General features: G+C 35.7%; 1 protein-coding gene across 2 annotated transcripts in view; it reads left to right on the top strand.

The window, feature by feature from the left end:
* The window catches only part of STRN3 (striatin 3), a 103,873-nt gene that overhangs the window by 37,294 nt on the left and 54,331 nt on the right, over window positions 1–12,248 (top strand). For both annotated transcript variants that reach the window (XM_032404894.1, XM_032404893.1), the window contains exons 2-3: window positions 10,484–10,587; window positions 11,261–11,334. In XM_032404894.1, the coding sequence (XP_032260785.1) occupies window positions 10,484–10,587; window positions 11,261–11,334 (178 nt within the window). The remainder of the gene's footprint in view (window positions 1–10,483; window positions 10,588–11,260; window positions 11,335–12,248) is intronic.

Raw genomic sequence — 12,248 nt, 5'->3', positions numbered from 1 at the left:
TATATACTCAAAAGTGGAATTGCTGGATCATATTTGATAGTTTTATTTTTAATATTTCAAGGAACCTTCACAGTATTTCATGGATGTAATTGTTGTATCATAATCCCATCAGCAGTGCACAAGAGTTCCAGTTTCTCTACATCCTCATCAATACTTGTTGATGAATATTTTGAATAATTTTAGGTTTACAGAAAAATTGAGTATATGGCATAGAGCTCCCATATGTGCCGTGCCCCCACCCCCCCAAAAAACATTTTTTCTCTTTTATTAACATCTTGCATTAGAGTGGTACATTTGCTACAATTAATGAACCAGTTTTGAATGTTATTAACTGGAGTCTATAGTTTGCTTTAATGTTCATTTTGTGTTGTACTCGTCTGTAGGTTTTGACAAAAGCATAATGTTATGGATTCATCGTTATAGTATCCTACAGAACAGTTTCATAACCTTTAAAAATTCCCTGTGCTTCACCTATTCATCTTCCCCCATATCCCTGAACACTTGGTAACCACTGATTTTTTTGCTGTGTTGATAGTCTTGCCTTTTCTATAATGTTATAGTTGGAATTACGCAATATGTGGCCTCTCCAGACTGGCTTCTTTCACTTTTTGGAATATGCATTTAAGGTTCCTCCGTGTCTTTACATGGCTTGATAGTTCATCTCTTTTTATTGATGAAATGTGTTTCCTTGTATGGATGCGCCACAGTTTATCCATTCACTTGTTGAAGGATGTCTTGGTTGATTCCAAGTTTGGGCAGTTAATAATAAAACAGCTTTAAACATTCATGTGTAGATTTTTGTGTAGACAAAGGTTTTCAGCTAATTTAGATAAGTACCAAACGAGCATGATTGAGGAGTCTTAGGGTAAGAGTATGTTTAGTTTGTAATAAAAGACTGCCATACAGGTTTCTGAAGTGGCTGTACCATTTTGCATTCTCATCAGGAACGAATGAGTTTGTGTTGCTTCACATACTGACCTGTGTTTTGGATTTCAGCCATTCTAATGGATATGTAGTCGTATCTCATTATTGTTATAATTTGTATATTCCTGATGACAGTGATTTGGAGCATCTTTTCAGATGCTTATCTGCCACCTGTGTATCTTCTTTGTTGACATGTCTGTTCAGATCTTTTGCCCTTTTAAAATTTTGGTTGTTAATAAGAGTTGTTTTAAGAATTCTTTGTAGGTAGTGAGTAGCAATCCTTAATCAGATATGTGTTTTTACAGATATTTTCTCCCAGTCTGTGGTATGTCTTTTCATTCTCTTAATAATGTCTTTTGAGAGCAGAAGTGTTTTCAAATTTAATTAAGTCTGATGCTTTTTTTTTTGAAGGATCATGCTTTTCATTTTTGTATTTATATTAAAAACTCATCAAACACAAACGTAATTTTTCTCCCTGCTGAGCACAGAGCCCCAGCACAGGGCTCAATCTCATGACCCTGAGATCATGACCTGAACTGAAATCAAGAGTCAGATGCTTAACTGCCTGAGCCACCCAGGTGCCTCCATTTATCTTTTGATGGACACTAGGTTTTAGCTATAATGAATGGTGTTGCTGTTAACGTGGGTCTGTAAATTTCTCTTCAAGACCATGCTTTCAGTCTTTTTTAGTATATGCCCAGAACTGAAATTGCTGGGTAATATAATTTTTTTTAAGATTAATTTATTTACTTTGAGAGAGAGAGCGTGCGCGTGCGTGCGCGTGTGTGCGCGTGCAAGGCGCACATGGGTGAGGGGCAGAGGGAGAGAGAGTCCCATGCAGATTCCACGCTGAGCACAGAGCCTGATGCAGGGCTTGATCTCATAACACTGAGATCATGACCTGAGCCTAAAACAGGAGTTGGCCATTCAACCCGACTGTGCCACCCAGGCACCTGGGTAATATGGTAGTTCTATTTTTAATTTTTTGAGGAACCACTATATTATCTTCCACAATGGCTCTATCATTTTACTGACAATTTACACAAGGTTTCCAGTTTCTTCATATCCTCACCGATGCTTTTTGTTGTTGTTGTTACTGTTTTTAATAGTAGCTGTCCTAATGAGGTGTAATATCTCATAGGAGGCTTCCCTGATGATTAGTGGTGTAAGGCATGTTTTCCTGTGCTTATTGGCCAATGATGTATCTTATTTGGAGAAATACCTATTCAAGTCTTTTGTCCATTTTCGAATTGGGTTTTCTGTTGTTCTTGAGTTTTAGAAATGGTCTATATATTCTGTATATTAATCTCTTATCAGACACACGATTTGCAAATATTTCCTGCCGTTCCATAGATTCCTTTTTCACTTTGTTCGCAGTTTCCATTGATGTGCAAAAGTTTTAAATTTTCATCATGTCCATTTGTCCATTTTTTCTTCTGTTACCTGTGCTTTTGGTTTCATATCCAGGAAACCATTCCCAAATCCAGTGTTTTGAAGATTTTGTCCTATATCTTTTAACTTTATAGTTTTAGATCTTATGTTTAGGTCTTTGATCCATTCTGAATTAATTTGTGGTGTATGAACAATCTGACTTCATTCTTTTGCATGTGAATATTCATTTTTTCCAATAGCACCTGTTGAAAAGACTGTTCTTTCTTCACTGTGTGGTCTGGGCGTCCTTGTAAAAGATCATTTGACCTATATGTTAAGGGTTTATTTTTGGTCTCTCATTTCTGTTCCACTGGTCTATATGTCTGTCTTTTTGCCAGTATCATACTGTCTTGATAACTCTTGCTTTGTGTAGTATGTTTTGAACTTAGGAAAGGAAAGGCCTCCAACTTCATTCTTTTTCAAGACTGTTTTGCTATTTAGGGGTCCCCTGAGATTCCATTCAAATTTTAGTATGGATTTTTCTATTTCTGCAAGAAATGTCATTGGGATTTTGAAAAGAATTGCACTGAATCTATAAATTTGGGTAGTATTGATATTTTAATAATATTAGTGTTCTAGTCCATGAACATGAAATGTGTTTCCATTTATTTCAGTCTTTAATTTCATTCAGCATTATTTTGTACTTTTCACTGTACCAGTCCTTCACCTCCTTGGTTAATTCCCAAGTTAATTTGTTCTTTTTGATGCTGTTAAAAATGGAATTGTTTTATAATTTCCTTTCATGATTGTTCATTGATGGTAGATAGAAACGCTGTTGAGGGTGTCTGGGTGGCTCAGTCGGTTAAGTGTCTGACTCTTGATTTTGGCTCAGGTCATGATCTCAGGATTGTGAGATCAAACCCCGTATTGGGCTCTGTGCTGGGCATGGAGCATGTTTAAGATTCCTTCTCTCCCTCTCCCTCTGCCTTCCCCCCCCAAAAAAAAAAGGAAAAAAAAAAAGAGAAAAGAAATGCTGTTGATTTTTGTGTGACAATATCCTGGTACTTTGCTTAATTTGTTAGTCCTAACATTTTTATGGAGTCTTTTGGGTTTTTTACATATAAGACCGTATTATCTATGAACAGAGATAATTTTACTTCTTTTCTAATTTGGATTCCTTTATTTTTCTTGCTTCATTACTCTGGCCAGTATTTATAGTTCTATATTGTATAGGAGTGTTGACGTAGGCATCCTTCCCTTGTTCTCATTTGATTTGATTTGATTTATTTTTATATATATATAAAGATTTTATTTATTTATTTGACACAGAGAGAGAGAGCACAAGCAGGGGGAGCAGCAGAGGGAAAGGGAGAAGCAGGCTCTCTGCTGAGCAGGGAGCCCTATGTGGGGCTTGATCCTAGGACCCTGGGATCATGACCTGAGCTGAAGGCAGCCGCTGAACTGACTGAGCCACCCAGGTGCCCCTATTTATTTATTTTTAAGTAGACTCCATGCCCAGCATGGAACCCAGACACGGGGCTTGAATTCATGACCCTGAGATCAAGACCTGAGTTGAGACCAAGAGTCGGACGCTTACTGACTGGGCCACCCAGGCATCAGGCACACCTACCCCTTTCCCCCGTTCTGATTTTAGAGGGAAGCTTTCAGTCTTAAACTGTTGAGTATGATGTTTGTTGTGGGCTTTTCATATATGGCTTTTTTGTTATGTTGAGATAGTTTCATTTTATTCCTAGTTTGTTGAGTGTTTGGTTTTTTGTTTTTTGTTTTTTTTTTTGTGATGAAAGGGTGTTGAATTTTGTCAAACTCTTTTTCTGCATCGGTTGAAATGGTTTTGCAGTTTTTCCCCTTTATTCTATTAATGAGGTGCCTTACGTTGATTGGTTTTCTTGTGTTAAACCATCCTTGCATTCAAGGAATAAATCTCACTTGGTTGTCATGTGCAGTCTTTGTAATATGCTGCTGAATTTGATTTACTAGTATTATGTTGAGGGTTTTTACGTAAGTGTTGATAAGAGATATTGGTCTGTAGTTTTCTTACAGTGTTTGTGTCTGGCTTTGGTATGGGGCATTGCTGGCATTGATGAGTTAAAAAATATTTTGTCTTCAATTTTTAGAAATGTTTTAGAAGGATTTATGTTAATTCTTTAAATGTTTGGCAGGATTCACTAGTAAAGCTATCATGTCCAGGGTTTTTCTTCGTATAAGGGATTTTTATTTTTTATTTTTAAGAAAAGATTTATGTATTTATTTTAGAGGGAGAACACGTGCAGGCAGGGGGAAGGGCAGAGGGAGAAAGAGAGAAGTGGACTCCCTGCTGAATGGGGAGCCCAAAGACACAGGACTCAGTCTCATGCCATGAGATCATGACCTGAGCCTAAATCAAGAGTCAGACTCTTAATGGACTAAGCCACCCAGGCACGCCTGTATGAGGGATTTTTGAGTACTGAATCAATGTATAAGTGGTCTTTTCTGATTTTCTCTTTCTTCATCATTCAGTCTGGTTAGGTTTTATGTTTCTGGGTTATCCAGTTTGTTGGTGTGCAGTTGTTCATAGTACTCTTTCAGTCCTTTTATTTCTGTAGAATTGGTTGTAATGCCTCCACTTACATTTTTTATTTTAATATTTGTGTCTTTTCTTTTTTTCTTAGTGGACCCAGCTAACATTTTGTCAATTTTGTTGATACTTTTGATGAATCAGGTTGATTTTTTTCCCTGTTTTTTTGTTGTCTATGTTGTTTGTCTTTGCTTTAATCTTTATTATTTCTTTCCTTCTGCTACCTTTGGGTTTGATTTGTTGTTTTTCTTGTTCCTTAAATAGTAACGCTACGTTGTTAATTTGAGATTTTTTTTTTTAAGATTTTATTTATTTATTTGAGAGAGACGCGAGCAAGAACAAGTTGGGGGAGAAGCAGAGGGAGAGGGAGAAGCCACTCCCCTCTGAGCAGGGAGCCCGATGAGGAGCTCCATCTCAGAACTCCGGGATCATGACCTGAGCCAAAGGCAGACGCTTAACAAACTCAGCCACCCAGGCGCCCTCTTGTTTTTAATATAAGCATTTATAGCTGTAAATTTTCCCCTCAGCACTGCGTTTGCTGCATCCCGTAGGTTTTGGTATGCTGTATTTTCATTTTTATTCCTAAGTATTTTCTAATATTCCTGGTGATTTGTTCCATTAGTTGCTTAAGAGTGTGTTGTTCAATTTCTACTAATTTATGACTTTTCCAGTTTTGTTACTGATTTCTTTTTTTGTTGTGTTGAAATTTTTTTATGGTATTTATCATTTTAATAGTGAGACTTAATTTGTGGTGAACATGGTCCATCCTGGAGAATATCCCATGCATACTTGAGAAGAATGTGTATTCTGTTGTTGGGTAGAGTGTTCTATATATGTCTGTTAGATCTAGTTGGTTTATTGTGTTGTTGAAGTCCTCTTGTTTCCTTATCTTCTGATTGTTTGATCTGTTATTGAAAGTGGGATATTGAAGTCTCTAGCTATTACTGTGGAACTGTTTCCCCCTTTAGTTTTTGCTTCATATATTTTGATGATTTTATTAAGTACATAAATATTTGTAATTGTTATATCTTTTTTTATTGAACTTTTTATTAATATATAATGTCCTTTGTCTCTTGCAGTCTTTTTTTTTTTTTTTAATCTTTTTTGTCTGATAATAGTATAGGAGGTTTATAAACTTCAATAGTAAATGTATTAGGCTATATGGGCCATTATTGGGTCTGTGTTAGACATTCTTTTGGTTTTTTTTAAGCCATTTTTCACTCTGGGGCTGTCCAAAAACAAGCCTGAAGCAGGTTGCTAATCCCTGCTGTGCCTTGAACAGAACTTTTAAAATGGTAATTAATTTATTGTTCCTTTTCTTTATGGTTAAATGGTTTTGTTTTGTTAAAGAATTATTTCCTTAATCTGAGATTTTGAAGATATATATTAGATCCTAAAAGCATTATTGTTCTGTCTTCACATTTAGATCTGTAATCCTCCTACAACTGATGTATCAGGCAGAAGTTTTATTTTATCTCCCTTCCCCCATATGTTTACCCTGTACACTAAGCACAAGTTCTGAAAGGGCCATTCTTATTGTTCTGAACTTCTATTTTCATAAATCATGTGACCTCATATATATTGGTTTGTTTCTGGGTTTTTTCTTTTTTTTCTTTATCTGTCTATCCCTGCACCAATCACTGTTTTAATTTCTCTAGTTTTATAAACCATCTTACTTTTTGGTAGAGCAGGTTCTACCATTTCCTCCTTGGGGATTCTCTTGCCTGTTCTTGGCAATTTGAATTTCTTCATAAATTTTAGAATCATTTTGTTAAGTTACACACACACACACTGAAAGTTTAATTGGAATTGCATTAACTCACAGTTTGCATGAAAATTGTTTTTTATGAGTCTGCTACTCCATTTAGGTTGTCTTTTTTGTACAGGTTGCAGTTTTTCGTGCAGAGATCTTGCACGTTTTTGTTGGTTTATTCCTAGATACTTTTGTTTTTTGTTGCCATTGTAAATATGCTTTTTGCAGTTACTTTTTTTTAAAAAGATTTTATTTGTTTATTTTGTCAGAGAAAGAGAGCATGAGCGGGGGTTGGGGGGGCAGAGGGAGAGAGAGAAGCAGGCTCCCCGCTGAGCTAGGAGCTGGATTTTGGGCTTGATCCCAGGACTCTGGTATCATGACCTGAGCCAAAGGCAGGGGCTTAACTGACTGAGCCACCCAGGTGTGGTGTAGGTGTCCCTACTTTTTTTTTTTTTTGCATTTTTAAAGTATTTATTTGCTGAGATGATGCTACTAATGGTGCATTATGACCTGTAAAAACAGCTCGGAATTCGTTGTCAGTGAACCTTTATTAAACACTGTCTCTTACTTAATTGGTCTTTTTTTTTTTTATCACTATCAGACATAACGTTTACCTTTTAAGTCAGAATCAGAATATCTATGTAGATACTCTGTGATGTGAGGTCATAAGGCCATGTCCAGCAGTCATGAGATATCTGATACTTCTTTTTATCCTCATCTCCACATAGTTTGGGTTAGGACATGTCCTTTTAAAGGTATTTTCTTAATGAATTCTCACCTTTTTTTGTCCTTTTTGTTTGTGAATTATCTTCCTTCAACTCCTGTTCAAAAGCTGCTGTGGGATTCTTGCTTTTTTAATGTAGTTTGTGCTTGTTTAATGTACTAGATTCTGTATGGATGGATGGTTTTTAATAGGAAAATGCCAAGACAAGAAATGAGAATGAATTCTCACAATAACATAAGATTCTACTGTCTGCTTCAGTAGCACATAGACAACAGTGTAAGATTCTAATAGGAAACATTGCCACTGTTTAGGGGTTTTTTTTTTTTAATCCTTTAGAGGACCTTGAGACTTTCACTTAGTTTCAGTGCCTTTCTCATTGGAAAATCACTCATTACTGCTTTTTTTTTTTTTTTTTTTTTAAGATTTTATTTATTTATTTGACAGAGAAAGGGAGGGAGAAGCAGACCCCTGTTGAGTAGGGAGCCCAATGCAGGACTCAGTCCTGGGACCCAGGGATCATGACCTGAGCCGAAAGCAGACGCTTAACCGACTCAGCCACCCAGGCGCCCCTGATTACTGCTTTTTAAGAAGCAGAATAAAATAAGCTTCTCTCATCTTTTTCCACTGCTAATTACAGTATGCTTATAAGATCTGGAAATTGGAGTCACATAATGCTTTAATAGTATGTGATAATGGTTTTTGCTTTTTTTTTTTTTTTTTTTGAAGTCAGTACAAGGATGGTTCTGGGGTGCTTAGGTGGCTCAGTCAGTTAAACAAAGGCTCAGGTCATGATCCTGGGTCCTGGGATCGAGCCCCACATTGGAAATGCTAATTGGAAAAAATATATGCATCCCTGTGTTCGTTACAGCATTATTTACAATAGCCAAGGTACAGAAACAACCTAATTATCCATTGATAGTTGAACAGATAAAGACGATGGAATATTACACAATGGAATATTACTCAGCCATAAAAAGAATGAGATCTTGCCATTTGGGGCAACATTGATGGACCTAGAAGGTATTCTGCTAAGTGAAAGAAGCCAAAGAAAGAGAAATACTATATGATCTCACTTTTATATGGAATCTAAACAAAGTAAATTGAACAAACAAAAAATAGAAACAGTATCATAAATACAGAGAACTGGTGGTTGCCAGAGGTGAGGCCGTTGGGGGGATGGACAAAATAGGTGAAGTGGTTTAAGAGGTACAACTTCCAGGGGCGCCTGGGTGGCTCAGGTGGTTAAACGTCTGCCTTCTGCTCAGGTCATGATCCCAGGGTTCTGAGCAGGGAGCCTGCTTCTCCCCCTCCCACTGCTTCTCCCCCTGCTCATGCGCGCGCTCTCTCTCTGTATCTTTGTGTCTCGAATGAATTAAAAAAAAAAAAAAAGAGGTACAACTTCCAGTTACAGAATGGATAAGTTAGGGAATGAAAAGTCCCCATAGAGAATATAGTCAGTAATACTGTAAGGGTGTTGTATGGTGACAATGGATGGTGACTGCATTTACTGTGGTGAAAAAAAAGAAAGTTGATACAGGCAAAAAACTTAGAATTTCTTGAGGCTGTGTGATGAAATTGACGTTTCGCTTTTGCTTTGTGGCTCAAGAGAGTCAAACTTTTCTCTTTAGGATATTAGACTGTTAGCTTCTGAATAGTTACCATCCCTCCTAGATGTTTTGGTTTTGTTTTGAAATTTGTATTTGGAAGTGTTATGTAGCTAACATCTCAGGTGTTAAGGAGTTATAGATGATTTCTTTTTCTTTTTTATTTCAGAGAGAGTGAACGAGAGAGAGAGAGTAAGCAGTGGTGGGGGGGCGGGAGAGAGAGAGAAAGAATCTTAAGCTCGTTTCGATCTCACGACCCTGAGATCATCAAGAGTCCAGTGCTTAGCTTAACTGATCCGAGCTACCCTGGCACCCCTCATGTTTTGTTTTGTTTTGTTTTTTTTAAAGGATAATAGAGGGACAGCTGGGTGGCTCGGTCGGTTAAGCGTCTGCCTTCTGCTCAGGTCATGATCTCAGGGTCCTGTGATCTAGTCTGGAATCAGGCTCCCTACTCAAGGGGAAGTCTGCTTCTCCCTCTCCCTCTGCTCTTCTCCCCTGCTTGTGCTCGTTCTCTTTCTCTCTCTCTCTCAAATAAATAAAATAAATCTTAAAAAAAAAAAAAAAAGAATAGAGAAGAGCTCGTTTTGATGGCAGTCGGCATTTAATAGTCCTATGTTTTTATTAATCAGTTTGATTTAGCTGGTCTGTTGGCTATTTCTTTTATAGAAATGAACAGATCCTAACTGAGTGGGTTACATCATTCAGCTGAATTCATGTGTTCTGATTCCATTAATCATGATTTAGGTTACTAAGTAGCTTCCTTTTTCTTAATCAACAAATACATCTATAGGTTATCTCAGCAAGAGCATTCTCCCCTATGTGGAAGTTAATTTTATTGTTATTATGTGCATAATGGCAAATGTCTCCACACAGATGCTAGTCTCTTTAAACATTACTCTTTAGTGTTGGGTGTATAAAGGGGACTGACATGATAGGAGGGGCCAGAAAAAGATGAGAGTTACTTCTCATAGGAAATAAGGCAATTAAAAAGAAAAAAATTCCTCTCACAGTAGAAAAATGACAAGAGAAAGTAATGAGTTCTTTGAACATTGGTGGCTTTACTTAAACTATTTGCAATACTGTGGTGTTGTTGTTTCAAGAATTGAAAGAATTTGGAGTGGGTGGGTAGAATAGAAAAGATTATAAATTTTTAAGTATTTCATAAAATGCTTTTGAGGTATTATTACTGTTTTTTGAAACAACCAGTATCTCATTTTGGTAAAAATATTTTATCTATTTATGAAAATAATAGTTTTTAGTTCTTTGTGACTTATATGTTAGGAAGTAAGTTCAATTTTTATGTATAAGGTTTCCTTTTATGGTTATGTAAAAATTACTAATATTAAAGACTTTAAGATTGTAAGCAAATTGCTGATTTATAGTCATGTTTATTTTTAAAATAATTGTGTTACTAACAAAGTTTGGTTGACTGTTTCTATGAATTTTAAAACTTCCTGTCACGTTTTCTTATTTTTGGTTCCCTATGTATTGTTAGGAAAAAATGAAAATAAATGAATCTTTTATATTTTTAGGCCCGGATAGCATTTTTGCAAGGAGAAAGAAAAGGTCAAGAAAACTTGAAGAAGGATTTAGTAAGAAGAATAAAGATGTTAGAGTATGCATTAAAACAAGAAAGGTATGTGTACCTCATTTTGTAATAGAACAATATTTTTTTTAATACTAGTGTACAGTGTATTTAAAAGCTCTTTGAAGTGGGGGGAATCGGAGGGGGAGACGGACCATGAGAGACTATGGACTCTGAGAAACAAACTGAGGGGTCTAGAGGGGAGGGGGGTGGGGGAGATGGGTTAGCCTGGTGATGGGTATTAAAGAGGGCATGTACTGAATGGAAAATAAATAAATAAATAAATAAAATCTTAAAAAATATGCATGAATAAAAGAGATTAATAATCTACTTTAAAAAAAAAAAAGCTCTTTGAAAGAAATGAAACCCTGCCCAAAATACAAGATGATACTTTGATTTGATTCTTATAATGGGAAAAGAAAAGCTTTAAATCTTTAAAATGGAAATAATTTTTGTCTTTTGTTATGGAACCTAAGTTTTGGGATTTTTTTTTTTTCTTTAAAGATCAGGAAAAAATTATCTTTACTCAGGTGTATATGTTAATTGAGTAATTTACATTTTTTTCTTTCACAGCAGTGCACCTTTTTTCCTAACTTCCTTTGCAAGTAAAGCTTAAAAACAGACATACTATGTTTTATTTGTTATTAGAGAAATGTATACCAGTATTAACTGTGTAGAAAAGGAGAAAATATTCTCTTTCAACAATTTATTATTGAATTTTCAGGGCAAAATATCACAAATTAAAATATGGCACAGAACTGAACCAAGGTGATTTGAAAATGCCAACCTTTGAATCAGGTAAACTTGATTCTTCTGTTAACCTTCTGACCCAATTCAAGAAAAATTGGTTTAAGCTCATTTTTATGTAACAGACATGTTTTCTTCACCCTCATTTTGCTTTGATAGCATTGGTTAGTCAAATGGTTGACTACTGTAATATTATCTAGTGTTTTGGGAAAATAATAAATGAATAAAGTAAGTAGTTTTATCTACATCTCAATCCTGAGGCTATTTATCCTGTTTTCCTTGTGTTGAAACCTTTGTAAAATTGTGGGTGCATTTTTGGTATTAATTAGAGGTGAAAGGTAATGAAACAGTTCTTTCTATACTTGTAGGTAATTCTTAGCCCATATGAGCTTAATTTTTTATTATTACAAAGTTCTTTTTAACTGGAGAAGCTGTGATTAACACAGTTTAATTCTGAAAATTGGAAATTTGATTGAATTTGGAAACCTCATAGGCAGCCAAATAAGGTTAAGAGAAGGAAAAAAAAAATCTTCACTTCATCTTGCAACTATACTAAATTTTGCATCTTGCACTAAATTAAATGAATGGATATTGAGGGTGAGAGTAGTATCTGATGAACAGTTATGCTGGGAAGAGATGGCTAGATATAGGAAAAGGCTAACAGTTTAATGATAACTTGAGGGTTCTATATGATTACAGTTTGAGTAGTCTACACTTGATCTTAACCAAAAGGCCGAGAAGCAATACAGTTTGAGTCGTCTAAACATCTAATAATAAATGAGGATTATTTTGATTTATATTATACAATATTGGGAATATTATCAATTTCTTATTTCAGGTATATTTAGAACTCATATACGCATTTTGATGGTGCAGTCAGATTGAATTCTGTGCTGTTCTTGGGTGCTGGTTACTAAGACAAGAAAAAAGTGTGTCTTTATTTGGATATGCAATTTTTCCTCTCC

The sequence above is a fragment of the Phoca vitulina genome, unplaced genomic scaffold (genome assembly GCF_004348235.1).
Source record: "Phoca vitulina isolate PV1807 unplaced genomic scaffold, GSC_HSeal_1.0 scaffold7, whole genome shotgun sequence".
NCBI lineage: Eukaryota > Metazoa > Chordata > Mammalia > Carnivora > Phocidae > Phoca > Phoca vitulina.
The sequence above is the reverse complement of the archived record's forward strand: the minus strand, read 5'-3'. Positions and strand labels throughout refer to the sequence as shown.